This window comes from Agelaius phoeniceus, chromosome 12, assembly GCF_051311805.1.
Source record: "Agelaius phoeniceus isolate bAgePho1 chromosome 12, bAgePho1.hap1, whole genome shotgun sequence".
Lineage (NCBI taxonomy): Eukaryota > Metazoa > Chordata > Aves > Passeriformes > Icteridae > Agelaius > Agelaius phoeniceus.
In genome coordinates this window covers 20,388,288-20,404,335 of record NC_135276.1, presented here as the reverse complement: position 1 = coordinate 20,404,335, position 16,048 = coordinate 20,388,288, and the positions used below count along the sequence as shown (strand labels likewise).

At 45.9% G+C, this 16,048-nt stretch overlaps 1 protein-coding gene across 1 annotated transcript; it reads left to right on the top strand.

Annotated features, from left to right (window-relative positions):
* Positions 1-1,567: 1,567 nt before the first annotated feature.
* CA5A (carbonic anhydrase 5A) lies at positions 1,568-15,932 on the top strand. Its single transcript, XM_054641002.2, has 7 exons — positions 1,568-1,770; positions 2,795-2,992; positions 6,689-6,807; positions 7,740-7,835; positions 8,288-8,350; positions 9,584-9,739; positions 11,917-15,932. The coding sequence occupies exons 1-7, from the start codon at positions 1,638-1,640 to the stop codon at positions 12,049-12,051; spliced, it is 900 nt and encodes a 299-aa protein (XP_054496977.2). The 5' UTR covers positions 1,568-1,637; the 3' UTR covers positions 12,052-15,932.
* The last annotated feature ends 116 nt before the right edge of the window (positions 15,933-16,048 follow it).

The window sequence follows — 16,048 nt, the reverse complement described above, 5'->3', positions numbered from 1 at the left end:
GAGTCAAACCAAAAATTCTTTTGCTTGCAGTTTTGCTACACAAAAAAGACTGCAGGGAGGAAGTAAAATGAAATTTAAACCCAGTTTAACATCCTGACATCACAAGCTGTTTGTACATCTCCTGATGATCTGTTTGTGATCATGCAGCCACTGAAAGCAAATTGTTGGTCAGATTTCAACCTGCTCTTACTCAACTTAGTACTTTAAACATGTTATATTGTGAATGCAATGGAAACTTCTTATGCAATGTTGGTAAAGCAGGGCAAACACTTCTTGCTTGACTCTGCTTGAGTATCTGGTCCTGTCTTCATTTCAGTAAAACATTCTCAGTGTTACATCAGGTTCCTTGTGAAAATTCAAAAGTACGAGGTAAAAAAAAAATCTCAAAAAGAGAAATGCAGATTTTCAAGATTATTTTAAGAGAGTAATAAGGAAATAAGATTGTACAGCAAGATTGAAGGGTGGTCTTCTGCTCCTGGCTGCCCAAAAGAACTGGCAAAAATTAAAGCTTTTGCTTTATCTCTGTGGTTTCACTGATGCTTTCAGCTTTCTACAGGCTTTCCTTGTTTTCCTTTAATTTTATTTTTTGCTATGTGTTCCTTACTGGCAGCTGGAACAGAAGGAGTGATGAAGGTTTAACCAGTTTCATTGAGATGTCTCTGCCTTGGGCAGTGTCAGGTGAACACTGAGTTCAGTTCAGTTGACCCTTTCACCGTCCAAGGTGGGACTATTTTGGCCTCTTGCCTTTCTGACAGCCAAAAAAAGTAAATGTAAATATTAACTTTTCATAACTTTTTCAAGTGTGGCTTGGAGAAGGGACTGTGCTGTGCCAGGGCCATTCACCTCTCTGCATTTTTTTGGTGTGAGGGCATAAACACTATTTTGGTGCTAGGGGATGCACTTGGTGTGAGGGAATAAATACTATTTTGATGTGAGGTGATACTCATTGGGTGTAAGGGGATGTACTTGATGCGAAAGAATCGCTTTTGATGTGAGGGAATAAATAAATACTCTATGTGAGGGAAAACACTTGATAAAGGAGAAACGCTTTGGCGTGAAGGAGTAAAGACTATTTTGGTGTGAGGGGATGAGCTTTTGATGTGAGGCAATGCTCATTTGATATGAGGGGATGTACTCAATGAGAAAGAATCACTTTTGATGTGAAGGAATAAATATTCTGTGAGGGAAAATACTTGATAAAGGAGAAATGCTTCGGTGTGAGGGGATGTTCTCGGTGTGAAGGAATCCCTTTTGATGTGAGGGAATAAATACTCTATGTGAGGGGAAAACACTTGATAAAGGAGAAATGCTTCGGTGTGAGGGAGTAAATACTATTTTGGTGTGAGGGGACACTTTCGGGTGAGGCAATACTCTTGAAGGGACGTTCTCGGTGCGAAGGAATCCCTTTTGATGTGAGGGGACGCGCTGTTGACAGGGTCACGGGGCCCACCCTGAGCACGGGACATTTCCCTCCCCACCCTGCACGGACCCGCTCCCGCTGCTCCGGGGCTGTCCCAGCATGAGGAGCCGCCGAGGGCAGGCCCAGCCCGCCCCCGGGCCATGGCGGGGAGGCCGTGCCGGAAGGGGCCGCGCCGGGCTGGGCTGGGCTGGGCGGCGGCTCCGCGATCTCCGCCGCGATGCTGCCGCTGCTCCGCCGCGCTTGGGCGGCCGCCGTCACCTCCTCCTCGTCCTCCTCGTCCTGCTCCCCACGGCGGGGCAGCCGCCGGTGCAGCCTCGGCGCCTGCTGCTCCTACCGCCTGCGAGACGCCCGTGAGTGCCGCTGTCCCTCAGCCCCCCTGCCCGCCCTGCCGCTGTCCCGCCATCGCTGCCCAGCTCTGTGTAGGAAAGGGAGACACCGAGCTCTGCCTGGCTTTGTCCTCGGCTGAAGCATCAGGAAGTGGCGGTGTTTTAAATAAATGCAGGGAGTGTTTTGCGCCGCCTTTGCCTGAGTTGACCTTACGGAGCTCCGCAGTTTGCGTCTCACTGAGGGAAACCGGGGCGGGAGGGAAGTTTTTCGGTCATCCCTCGTGTGAGTGGTTTGAAGGTTTAATTTCTTTTCAATTGCTCGTTTAGAAGACCCTGAGCAGTGGTGTCTAGTGAAGTAGCCTGTAAAGTGCTGCTCGAAGCATCATGATTTGGGGTTCGGCAGAGGCGCTGCGTGCGGGTCACCGGGTGAACAGCTCCACACAGGTGGCAGTTCTGGTTTTAAGTAGAATAAAATCTTGGGGAAACCATTCATGTACCTGTCCTGCTTGTGCCAGACCCAAGCGGTCCCCAAAATTTCTGGGCTTGGGTTTGACAGGAGCTATCTGCACGAAGCAGTTTGGTCAGGATTGGCGTGGTTGGGGTTAGCTCCTGCTGCAGGAGCTTTGAACCCCCCTTTGTGGGGTAACCCCTCTGCTTGTGTTTTCTTCTAGAGAATGTTTTGCTTCCCGGTGGGAATTATCCCATGTCTGGAGCGCTCCCAGCTCAGCTGATGGTGCTGGTGTGTAAAGAAAGCTGTAAAACAAAGCAGCCTTAAAATCTGGCAATAATAGGGAAACATTCTCTCTGGGAAATAAGGGGACAATTTCTTTGCAGAGCATTCTGCAAAGGCAGAAAGGTACTGACATGGTTCTAAGTCAAATTACTGCGCTTTCCTGTTTGGCTTTGAGTCATGCAGCTGGAATGTTTTATTTTTCTTTTGCTTTCCTGGGCACCAGCTGACTCGAATTAGCCTTTGGTGACACAGCACCTACCCTTGCCAGAAAGTTCTGTGTTCTGCATCAGCCTGACTCTGCCCCTCATCTTGCAGTGCATCCGCTGTGGCAGAGCCCGCTGACAATTCCCGGAGGCACCCGCCAGTCTCCCATCAACATCCAGTGGAGGGACAGTGTTTATGATCCCTTCCTGAAGCCTCTGAAAATCAGCTATGACCCCACCACCTGTCTTCACATCTGGAACAATGGCTACTCCTTCCTGGTGGAGTTTGATGATTCTACTGATAAATCAAGTGAGTAAAAACTCAGAGGGGGGAAAAAAAAATCTGTTTAATGTCTCGTTAATGCTAAGAGGAGAAACACCTGTGTGACGTAAGACCTGATGTTGAAAATGAAAGTACAGTAAAAAAATGCTGGGTTTAAAGTGGTGGGAATCATGATGAAGAAATTCCATACAGACTTCACATTAACAGTGTTTTTATTACCATGGGCATTGTGCACAAATCCCCTGCTGTATGTTGAAACTCCTTTCACAAGCCTCAGTGCCCTGTATGTTTTGTAATAAACTTTACCCACACGAGTCAATCTTCAGTCATTTCTATGTGTGCTTACTCAATTTGAAACCTGATTCCCTCCCTGCTCTTTATTGAAGTAATCTGCCATTTATCTTCTGTGGTGTTAATAAAGATATTTACTGCACTTGAAATAATCAGCAGCCAAATGAGTTGCAGTTGGAAAGCACACACACTTATCTCTGTGGGGTTTTAGGGAATGAAATAACACTGGGCTCTGCCCTCGAGAGCAGGTGTGTGTGTGTATCTCTGTTGTTTTAGGGGAAGCAGGAGTGCATGGAAAATCCAACCATGCATTCCAGCAATTTCATGTGAATAAACCTCTGACCTGAGCAGCTCAACCTTTTTAAAGGCTCAACAGAGTAAAAAATTGACTTAAAATCAAGATATTGCTCCCAAATCCCAGATTTTCTGTCCATGTTCTTTCTAAAAGCTGCCGTTACCTAAGGATATTGCAGAACATGAAGGTATTTCATATGGGTGGGTGAGCTGGTAGCAATTGGTCAGGGCTGTTGTGAAGCAGGATTGCTCAGCTTGTCCTGCAGGGAAAAACTGAAGGACCCTGAGCGAGTTTGAACCTGTTGGATTGGAGCCGTTTATGTTTTAAATGACTGCTGACCATGAGAGCTCCTCCAGCTTCCTGAGGGATTTAGCAATGCCCTCGGGGAGGGAGCCTCCAGCACACAAACAAACACTTGGTCTGCACAACACCAGTTTGGAAAAAGGCTGATAAAACAGTGCAGCAAAAGACGGTGGTGGTGGAATGCAGGGAGCTTGTGTGATGTTTGGGGCTGGTTTTGTTTTCCTTGTTTCTAGCTGTTCACTTGGAGTATCCATTTCCAAGAGGGAATATCCTTGCCCTTGCTCATTTAAGCACTGATGTCATGAAGAAGTGCTGGTTTTATTTTTCAGTGAGGTTGGGTTAGAGGACAGACTGTTACCTCATCACTTGTTACCTCATCAGTAATTTTAATTTACTAACTTTAGACTGGCTTTGCTTTTCATCAAACAACCTCTTGCTTTATAAGCCACACCCCACTATCTGTTGAGGATAAGATCCTGAAAAGTGTTTAGGAGGAAGGGGAATTGCCAGTAGGGGGCTCAGAAATATGCAATATTTAATTGCACAGGAGCAGTTTTTGTGGCATAAAGGCAAGGCTGGAATCATCAGGTGCTCACCTCTGAGAGGTCTTACCTGCTTTGTCTGTGAGACTTTCCTTGGGGTAAATCTTTCCCTGGGAGCATTTGCTGCCTTTTCATCCTCCTCATCTTCCTTAAATGAATGAAAGTCCATGAAGGGTAGGATGGCATCAATCAATCAGTGCCAGGGCTCCAAAATGACAGAGAAGCAACAGACAGTGAGGTGTTGCTGTATAACCCCCAGTTTTCAGGTGCCTGCCTCTCTTCTCCACCTTTCTTTCTTCACTCTTGCTGTTTCTGGTTTTTCTCACTGCCAGCTTCTGTCTAACAATCATAGAAATCCAGAGAAGAAAGCTTGGGAGCAAACAAAAGCACCACAGTGGAAAGAGAAGATGAGAAAGACACCCAGGATAGACAAAAAGGCCTGAATCCTGAGATGGGGTTTGCAAGACTTGGGCTAAAGCTGAAGGTAGAGCAGGAGGAAGAAGAGGGTGAGGGGAAGGTATGTACAGCATGTGGTCTGTCTGTGTGTGGTGCCACCAGAAACGAGGCTGAACCAGAGCCAGGGCTGCAAGAAACACCTGATGTGATTCTTGTTGTTAGAGCCCCTCAAACTTCAGTTGTGTTTTGAAATTGTCAAGGTTGTAATTGGAGAGGAAATGCTTCTGAAGGGACTGGAGTTTCTCTTTGTTTCCTGTCACTTTCTGGTGGCCACTGCAGGACCCTGAGTCCATACATGTGTCTGTGCCTAAAGGTATTTGTGAGGTAAACACTCAGGTGCATGTGGTTAATAACACAGATTTGTAGTCACTTGTGGGTTTGTATCATCACATACACAGGAGTGGATTGTGTTAGAGCACAGAAACTGCACTTAGGAGGGGCTTGGCTGTGTGACCCACATGTTTATCCCACCCCTTCTCCAGCACAGAATCCCAGCATGGTTTGGGTGAGGATCCTAAAGCTGATCCCAGTCCACCCCCTGCCAATGGCAGGGACACCCTCCAGCTACCCCAGGCTGCTCCAAACCTGTCCAGCCTGGCCTTGGACACTTCCAGGGATGGGGCATTGGCATCTCCCAGGGATGGTCAGCATTGCATTCATGCCCAGAGCTCAGCAGCAGGGGATGAAATGAATTCAATGTCACTTTGCACAGCTCCTTTTCATTTATTCCCTTTTCACACACAGGCCTGTCTGCTTCAGATTTCAAACCTGCTGGCTGGCTCTCAGGAAAAGAAATAATACAAGAAAATCTCTTAATGCCTCTCATTGTTTTCTCCTTAACATGGAAGTGATTAACTTATTTCCAAAAGCAGTGTTGGGATTAGGTGCTTTATACCAAAGTTTGCTGTAAAACTTCCCCATGTCCTACAGTTCAGTAAAAATCAGCAGCTGCTGATGGTTTAGTGCTGGATGAACCCTTGGAAAGGCTCTTTTCCAACCTAAATGGGTTCCTGATTCCATAAGTGTTATTAGCCCTTGGAAGTAATTAGGGCTTCTCATTTACCAGGTGTTCTGATTTCATAATTAGCAAGATGACTTTGCAGGATGGTTTTGGTCCAGGTAGGAGTGGGAGCAGAAAGCTGGGCATGGACTTCATTCATGTGTGTGCAGAAGGATGGGAGGCCTTCTGAAATCAGGAGAGAAGGCTGAAGTTTTGCCTTTACTCCTTGATGAAAAGGGCATTAAATCTTTCAGAAGCTTGCCCAGTGGCAGGCTGGATGTTTAAATCCTCCCTGAACAGCTTGTGGGCACAACAAAACACATTTCTGGCTGGCCTTTGCTTGTGCAGTCTGGAAGCTGTGCTGAAGCAGAATAAGATGTTGGGATTTTTGTAGCTTGCAGGAGACTGATTTGTCTGGCATTATTTGCCTTTTGAAGTCTTGTCATGAGAAATGTCAACATTTTTCACAGATCCTCCTAGGGATGTCATTGAATACATTGAACAGATGTGTCACAGGCAGTCCTGATGCTCCTGCTCTGACAGAGGGGTGACAATGGGACACTCACCACTGTGACTGTGCCAGCCTTGGTGTTTTCCCCTGGGAAAACATTCCCTCGAGGGGAGATGGATGAGGAGACTTCACTCATCTCCAGTTTGGTGCAGGGAGAACCAGAATGTGTTTGCTTGAGTAACTTGGTCATGGCAAAGTGTAGGTAGGCACTGTTTGAGTTGCTCCACCTTGCACTTTTTCATGGGCAATTTTTTTCCAAGGACTGACTGGTCTGGGCAATTCTAAATCATATTTATTAACGTGTGTGTCTTGTTTTGTTTTCTAGTCATCGTTGGAGGCCCCTTGGAAAACCAGTACAGGCTAAAGCAGTTCCACTTCCACTGGGGAGCTGTCAATGACTGGGGCTCAGAGCACACAGTTGACTGTAAATTTTACCCAGCTGAGGTATGAGATGAAATCCTGAACAATGCAAATGCTTAGCTCAGGTGTGTCTGTGAAAACTCCCAATTGAGGAATTGCAGTTTATTTTGAAGTGCTACAGCTCATCTGCTGTTTTATTCTATTAAAATTCTCTGTGTTTTCTGGAGAACAGCCTGAAAACTGGACATTGGCCCCATTACTGAAAGCTAAAAATCACTTTGTTTATTGTTACTAAATTTTTCAGAGAAACAAACATACATTCTTAAGAAATCACCTTATTTTCTGTTTGCAACTGATGAACAGTTACTAAAATAGCAAAACTTTGATACTTAAGTAACTGCTAAGGAAGAAAACGTCAATAAAAAGGATGAAGTCAGTGAAAATGTGAAACTGTGACAGCTCTGACCACAGTTCTTTGCCAAAGGAGAAGAATTTGTCAAGTGATGATGGGTTATTTTTAAGGAGAGTTTCTCTCCTGTTGGTGTGTTCATGGTGCTGCTGCCAGCTTGGCAAGATCCTCATTAACAGGGAGACTGTGACTAAGTTTTGGGCTGGGTATTCATTTATCACACAACACCCCTCAATGTATTGGCTGCCAGCAGTGCAGAGGAGGATTGTTGTGTGCAGGAGGATGTTCCTCAGCAGGACAGGGTGCTCTGCTCCTCCTGGGAAGAGAGGAAAGAGATGGAAGAGCCAGCTTTGTCAGTGCCTTTGACCAGCATTCCTGGAGGCAGACTGCCACAGGCTAAACCTCTTTTAAATGTGGTGGGTCCTAACTATTGGTTAAAGCAAGACAAAAAAGGAAGGGAAGGACCATTATTTACCAAGAGCACTCAGTTCCTCATTTCTGTGGTTTCTGAGGGGCTCCCTGCAGTGCTCACCCTGCCAGGATCAGCAGCCAGGTGTGGTGTCTGTGCTCTGGGCAGGGCATGACTTCTCTGTCACTGCTCTTTCAGCTGCATTTGGTGCACTGGAATGCTGTGGAGTACCCAAGTTTTGAGGAGGCTGTGATGGAAGGGAATGGTCTGGCTGTTATTGGAGTGTTCTTAAAGGTAATTTTGTTCTGTGGGGCCAGCTGTGATGGGGCCTTTCTGTTTGCATTCTGTTCAAGTCAATTTAGGGCAATTAAGGGAAGGCTGGGAGGGGATCCCATCAATCCCATCAATGTTCCCAAGGGGTGTCAGAGGATGGTGCCAGGCTCTGTTCAATGGTGCCAGTGACAGGATGAGGAGCAATGGCCAGAAACTAAAAAAGTTTCACCTCAATATGAAGAACTTTCTGTTGAGGGTGGAACAGCTGCCCTGGGAGGACATGGAATCTCCTTGTGTGCAGACATTCCAGACCCAGCTGAATGTGCTCCTCCAGCCTTGGGCTGGATGATCTCCAGAGCTCCCTTCCAACCCTAAATATCCCGTGGTTATGAAAAAATACTTAGGCTGATAGGTAGAACTGATTGATTATTGATCAATCTTATTGATTCTCCACCCCCTCCCTGTCCCTGCAGCTGGGAGCACGGCACGAGGGGCTGCAGACCCTGGTGGATGCCCTGCCAGCAGTCAGACACAAGGTCAGTGCTCTGAGGTGTCCCACCCATTGCCACCCAGCAGAAGGAACACCCAGAAAAGCTTTCTTCCTTAAATGTTACTGGGGGGGCTCATTGACACCTTGGAAGGGGGAAGGGAAGGTGATTTTTCAGGAGGAATTAGACACTTTAAGCTTTCCAGACCTTTTGGAGAAATGCTGCTCTTCGAGATTGGTTCCCCTTACAAGGACATGCTTGAAGTGGGGGTTTGTTTACTGTGGGATTAAGGCTTTTTGATTTCTGTCCGATCTTTGAGGAGGTTATTTGCTTTTTTATAAACAGTGGATTTTTGCTGGGGGAATGGGATCGTTCCTGGCAGGCTCCTGCCAGGAGAGGGAGCGCTGAGTCTCTGACAGAAGCAGCATTTCCTGCTTCCCCTGCCTGTTCCCTTCTGAAAGTACACTCAGAAAACCACATCGACCACTTCAGCTTCTAATCTCATCCAGCTGAAGTCGCTGTGCCGCTGCCTCTCACGTGAAGGAGATTGTAAAACCCTAATAAAACAAGTTTTTATATCAGAGTAGTGACAGCTCTGCCAGATAAACACCAAACATGTCAGTTCAGTGCCAGAAGACCTCCCCAAATCTGAATGTACATCTCTTGTGATAATATCATTTACAGCATGTGAATTTAAAAGAAACTAAGCCAAGATCCCCCAGTATATCCTGAAACTCCCCCAGGAGCAATGTTTGGGTGGGAAATCCTGGGTTTTGAAGCTCCTGATATCCCACGAGTGGGAATGAACATTCTGGAAATGGGAATATTTGATTTAAATTAAACTTCAGTCCTGTTCCTGCTGCCTAAAATCACATGGTGAAAAGTAAACCACTTTTTGTTTGCAGTCTTTTAAGGATCTGGCACAGCTACCTGAACTTATTCCACCATTTGTTCCCTCTTTTTCCTGGCTGCACCCAGCTCCCACAAAGCCTTAGGCCCCTGATCCTTCTCACTCCTTGTTTCTCCTGCACTGAATTCCTAATGGCAGAAATATTTAACTTCTGTCTGCTCAGCAGCTGCCCCTTACACCTCAAATCCAATTTTACCCAAATTTGAGGGATTTAAAATAATAACATCATTAATATTCCCAACACCCCATTTCCCATGCACACACAACACAGTTTTTAACCTCACTCTCAAGATATTTTTCAACTTTCTGTAAATTTTTTTCTCAAAACACCTTAAAAACATCCTTAAAAATGTTTTTTCCCTGCTGTTTAGGACACTGTGATCGAGTTTGATGTCTTTGATCCCTCGTGCCTGCTCCCTGCCTGCCCGGATTACTGGACCTATGCGGGCTCCTTGACCACTCCCCCCCTCACCGAGTCAGTCACGTGGATCATTCAGAAGAAGCCGATCGAGGTGGATGAGGATCAGGTAAATCTCAATTTTCCTTTCAGATCACGCCTCTTGCTGCCACACAGATGCTCAGAACCAGTTGTTTGCCAGTAATTCTCTGTGCAAAGACAAAAATTCTCTGTGTTTTCAGACATCTGGGACTGTTTCAACCCAGGATTTGGGGAGGAATCCTGGCATTAACAGCCACTAATACTGAAAGACCTCTCCAAGATGTTTTTCCAGCTTGATTCAACTTTTCCATCTATTCTCAAGAGTTTTATCTTGATCTGTCATACAGTTCTGGAAGCTGACCCTTGAAAACTTGGGGGGTTTTAGGAACTTACTGGAGTTCTTTTAATTTTGCTCTCCTTAGCATGATGCAGCCTCTTTGTGGAGGGAAGGGAAGAAGGGAGGATTTTGTGAGCTGGAAATTGTTAACAGAGAACTGCAGGCAGAGTGTGGCATTCCTTTAAATTGAAATTGTTCTCATTTTTTTCTCTTTTTCTTGGCTCTTTACTCTCATAGCAGTGACTTACCATTGGAATGGCCTTGTGAGCATTAGAACCTGATCTGCTGCTTTATTTTAACCCCAGTTACAAACCAGTGAGAGGAGAATAACCTGGGCATTGTTGGGTTCCCTCTTTTCTGGGTGCTAGGGAGGCTGCAAATGGAGATTGGATGAAGTATTTTAGTGGCAATAGCTCTCTCAGGTGTGCCACACTTGGGATTTGATTTCCCTAAGGGTAGCAGGTGACTGATAACCCTTCCATGCTGGTGTGGATACCAGCAGGTGTGGGTCCTAAAACCCCTCAGAACACAAACCTAGTGCTACCTTTGGTGCCACATTTGGGATTTGATTTCCCTAAGGGTAGCAGATGACTGATAACCCTTCCATGCTGGTGTGAGTAATGGGACAATCTTTATCAGCAGCTGTGGGTGCTAAAACCCCTCAGAACACAAACCTAGCGCTACCTTTGGTGCCACATTTGGGATTTGATTTCCCTAAGGGTAGCAGATGACTGATAACCCTTCCATGCTGGTGTGGATACCAGCAGGTGTGGGTCCTAAAACCCCTCAGAACACAAACCTGGTGCCACCTTTGGGATTTGATTTCCCTAAGGATAGCAGATGACTGATAACCCTTCCATGCTGCTGTAGATAAGGTGACAATCTTTACCAGCAGCTGTGGGTGCTAAAACCCCTCAGAACACAAACCTGGCGCTACCTTTGGTGCCACATTTGGGATTTGATTTCCCTAAGGGTAGCAGGTGACTGATAACCCTTCCATGCTGGTGTGGGTAATGGGACAATCTTTACCAGCAGATGTGGGTGGTAAAACCACTCAGAACACAAACCTAGTGCCACATTTGGGATTTGATTTCCCTAAGGGTAGCAGGTGACTGATAACCCTTCCATGCTGGTGTGGATACCAGCAGGTGTGGGTGGTAAAACCCCTCAGAACACAAACCTAGTGCCACATTTGGGATTTGATTTCCCTAAGGGCAGCAGATGACTGATAAACCTTCCATGCTGCTGTAGATAATGTGACAATCTTTACCAGCAGCTGTGGGTGCTAAAACCCCTCAGAACACAAACCTGGTGCTACCTTTGGTGCCACCTTTGGGATTTGATTTCCCTAAGGATAGCAGATGACTGATAACCCTTCCATGCTGGTGTGGGTAATGGGACAATCTTTACCAGCAGATGTGGGTGGTAAAACCCCTCCGAACACAAACCTGGTGCCACATTTGGGATTTGATTTCCCTAAGGATAGCAGATGACTGATAAACCTTCCATGCTGCTGTGGATACCAGCAGATGTGGGTCCTAAAACCCTTCAGAACACAGACCTAGTGCTACCTTTGGTGCCACCTTTGGGATTTGATTTCCCTAAGGGTAGCAGGTGACTGATAACCCTTCCATGCTGGCGTGGATACCAGCAGGTGTGGGTGGTAAAACCCCTCAGAACACAAACCTGGTGCCACCTTTGGGATTTGATGTCCCTAAGGGTAGCAGGTGACTGATAATTCCATGCTGCTGTAGATAAGGTGACAATCTTTACCAGCAGCTGTGGCTGCTAAAACCCCTCTGAACACAAACCTAGCGCTCCCTTTGATTTCACTCCCCTCTCTGAGGATAAACTCTTGTCCTTTGCCACGAATTCCCTGCATGGGGGGTTCCTGGGAGGTGACAGGAGTGGCCCTTTGTGCTTCCCAGCTGGAGGCCTTCAGGACGCTGCTGTTCACGTCGCACGGGGAGGAGGAGAGGAGGATGGTGGACAACTTCCGCCCGCTGCAGCCGCTGATGGACCGCACCGTGCGCTCGTCCTTCCGCCCCCAGCTCGGCCCGTAGCTGCCCCAGCCCTGCCCTTGCTGCCCATGCCCTTCCTTGGCTGGCCCCAGGAAAGCTCTGGGGGTTTTAGTTTTGATTTTTTTTTAAAGAAGTGAGTGATATTTTAACCCTTAACTTGTTCCGAGGCAGCGGTCAAGAAGGAATTATTAAGACAGATAAAGATAAGGACAGGAGAGCTCCTCCCCTGCTCCTTCTCTGGATTGTTCTGTGTTTCTTCAAATGCTCTTTCAGTGCCTTGCATGAATTAGTAATCCTGGGTAAAAATTCTTAAGAAAGAAGAAGAAGTGGGAAGCAAAGAAAAGTATCAGGCCTGAGCAGGTCCTTTTAGGGAATTGTTTGATGTTTGGGAAGAGAGCTGGAAGGGAACTGGCTTGTCTCAGAGACATTTTACCTTCTCCCTTTTTCCTTGGATGAGAAGAGAAGAGAAAAATGACTTCCAGGATCTCTTTCCATTCTGTTGGCTGCACATTCCGTGTTTGATGTGGGTGCCACAGAATGCCCACTGCAAGGACACCAGGAGCCAGAGGACTTTTTCTAAAACCTTTTAACAACTGTAGAAGCTTTGGCAGCTTTTGTTTCCCCCTGTTAATAATCTATCAGGAGAAGGGAGGAGAAGAGAATTCACCAGTGAATTCACCAGAATTCTCAAGACTGGCAAGAGCAGCAAATTAGGTGAAAATGTTCAATTGATCCCAGGAAACTGATCACATCAACAGAAGGCAAGATTAGATAAGGCTGAACCTCCCAGTGGGATGAGGAGGGCAAAAACCCAAACCAATTCCTAAAACCAGTGCTAGGAGAGTGTGGACAAAACTGAGAAAGGGCTTTTATTTCAGTAACTCAGGGAGCACCAGTGCTCTCTTCAGTTTTGCCTTAAGATGTATTTTCCTATAAAAACACTTACCCAGCTTCAGGACCATTGGGGACCAGTTGGTTTTTATTGCACCTTATGGGAACAAGGTCCAGTGGGGGTTGGAATTGATTTGTGGACAAGCAGAGCTGCTGTGAGAGCTGCCAGCTCCCAGCCCTTGCCAGGAGCTGTGATCCAACAGCCCCAGGGATCCCTGACCTCTCACATCCTACTGAACCTGATCTTCTCTCAGGCCTGTATGCTCTGCTGAATTTAGCAGATCAAATTCCTGCACCAGATTTCTGATGAGGAGCAGCTCTGTCTGTGTCATCTCCATGGATTGTTTTTCAGGAATCTTTTCAGGAATCTTTCCTCCCTCTGTTTGATTGCTGGTGGGATTCAGTGAAGCCACAACCTGGCTTGGCAATGCTAAATCCAGACCTTTCAAATTGGTACTTTGGTTTTTTTAAAGTCCAGCTATTCAGTTTCAAAGCACCTTAACACCTTTCAGTGTGAGCCTGATGTTTTTAAGGGTTTGAGATCACGTTTTGAAGCAGTTGAGTGCCCAGATCCTGCCTTTCCTTCCTCAACAGCTCTACCTCAGGCTGCTGTTCTGTTGTGCCTTTGTCCCTGCAATGTGGCCCCTTCAACTGAGTGACTCTGGGTGCTGGAAGGAAGGGAATCTCCCTCTCTCCCAGTGCAGGGTATTTTTCCTGTTGGGAATTCAGTGGAGCTCTTTGGTTTCACCAGTTCCCCCAAGCCCTCCCTGTCAGGGGAACATTTCCATCTTGGCTGTGCCATCTCCCTTTGGATGGGGCTGGGATTATCCTGGGACAGTGGGAGGTGTCCCTGCCATGGCAGGGCTGGCACTGGATCAGCTTTCAGGTCCTTTCCCACCCAAACCATTCCATGATTTTCTGATTCCATGATCTCAGTTGAACTCTGCAGGCTTTGCCATCATCACTCAGATTTTCAGCTACAAAACCACATCAGTGATGATTTTGCTGGAGAATGATACATTCCAAAACAAAGCTGGAAGGAACAGCTACAGTCCAGGGAACAGGAAAATAATTATTTTACTTTTTGCCTGAATACATAATAATGATGATCCAGTCATTAAGTCTGAGGTATTTATTCAGTGCTGTTCTTGCAGACACTTTCTGAGGAGGAAGCTGGAGAAAGATGGCAGCAGCTCAGATATTTTCTACTCATTAATAGAAAAACTTGTAATACAAAGACATCTTAATGTTGCCTTCTATTTAAACCAGAGCTGCCTCAGCAGCACTGGGCTGTGGGTGCATCAATCTCCTTCTCATTTATGAATGGATCTTTTAAAAAGCTTTTCTAAATGCTCAGTTTTTAAATTGCTTTTGTCATTTCCACTGAGGTTTTGGATTTCTCTGATCCACTGAGAAGAGTCACCAGCTGATCCAGCTTTCCCAACAAACCCAAAACCCAGATTATTTTAGGGAACTGCCAGGGTTTAAGAGTTCAACTCCAGCTGCTCTGGAGCAGCCTCACAGCCACTGAGCTCTCCATGCTTTGCTCCTTTCAATCAGATTTTCCTCCTGGATGTGTAAATCCCTTTTGAACCCCCCTGCATCCATCAGAGGGGATGTGGGATATTCCCTTCCCTGTGATCCAGTTCAAGTTCTCAGAGAGATTTATTTCAAGTTCTCACAGAGATTTGCTTTGTTCAAGTATTGCCATGGAAGCTTTGTTAGAGAATAGTGAATTACCCAGTGATGCAGTTAAGCTGTGTCCATATCTCCATCAAATCACACTTATTTTTACTGACATAAAATAAAGAAATTCCAATTATAGCACTGATCACTTCAAATATCTGAAAACAGGGTTAATGTAGATTAAAAAATAACTGTACTGTGCTACAAAAAGAAGTTTTACAGGGTTTTACATTTATTTTGCTGTTTCTTGAGTCCTGCATTTATGTGTAGTGTTTCAGCATCTCCTTAAGGCAGGCAGGAGCTCAGCTGCAGGGCAGATTGTTGGAATTAATCTGGAAATGAACACACTGAGGTTGGTTTGTTTGTTTGTTTCCAGTGTAACTTTCCTGTTACAATGACTTTATTGACCTTGTGAATGTAAACTTTAGGAAAATAATTGTGTTTAAATCAAGAGATGGGATAGAATTCCTGTGCCTTATTCTCTCATCCAGTTCTGTGTGGAAAAATTATTTGATTGTTGGGTTAGAGCTGATTTTGCACAATTAAGTTAAAAAGGAATTTTTGGGCTCTTTTGGGTGGCACAATACAAAAGGGTCAAAGCACACATTTGTATTTTCCTTGCATAAGAGTCACTTTATTAGTGAATACTGCCCTGGGAGGCATTCCTGGGGCAGCAAGTCCCAGCAGTTAAAGACTCACAGCAATAACTGGGGGACAGCTCCCTGCAAAGGGAGGAGCAGGAGGAGGTGTGGAGGTCAGTGCTGCTCTGATTCCAGCTGCCTTTAGGGATTCCTCTGAGCTGCTGCTCCCACCTTGGCCTGGCTGCCTTCACACTGGGGACACCTTCCTCTGGTGTTGGGGTGTTTGGTCCCTGTTCCTGCATTCCAGAACTTTCACTCTGCAGGCATTCCTGCCCACTTCTGTGCTGCCTTTTCTGGCAGGGATGACAGGAGGGTATCCCCTGGCTTTGGAAGCTCCAGAATTGGAGTTTGCTGTGATCTCCAGAGGGTTTGAGAGGACTGGAATTCTGCTTTGGATGAAGGGTCCCCTCATGCCTTAATTTGGGATGTTTTAACTTGTATTTCCTGGCACATCTTGGCTTTTTGTTTGTTTGTTTGTTTTGTGCATCTCATTTCTGTGGCCTTTATGATGTTGTGTATTTAATGTGTGTTACCTGCCTGACCATAACTGAAATCACTGTCTGCAGACAACACCTGGAACAGGGAATGCTTTTTGTTTTCCTGGTCCTTCCCCAGAGATTTTCCCTGATGTACAGAACCCTTCAGCTGCTGCATTTTACACTGTTACATTAGAGTGCAACTACAATAAAGGAACAGAGAAACCCATGCCTGTATCTCGTTGTGTAATTAAGCTTTTCAAGTTAAAAAAAAAAAAAAACAAAAATCAAATTTCCTGTCAAAAAAAGATCAGAATTGCTCTTTGGGAATGCCCCAGCTCATTA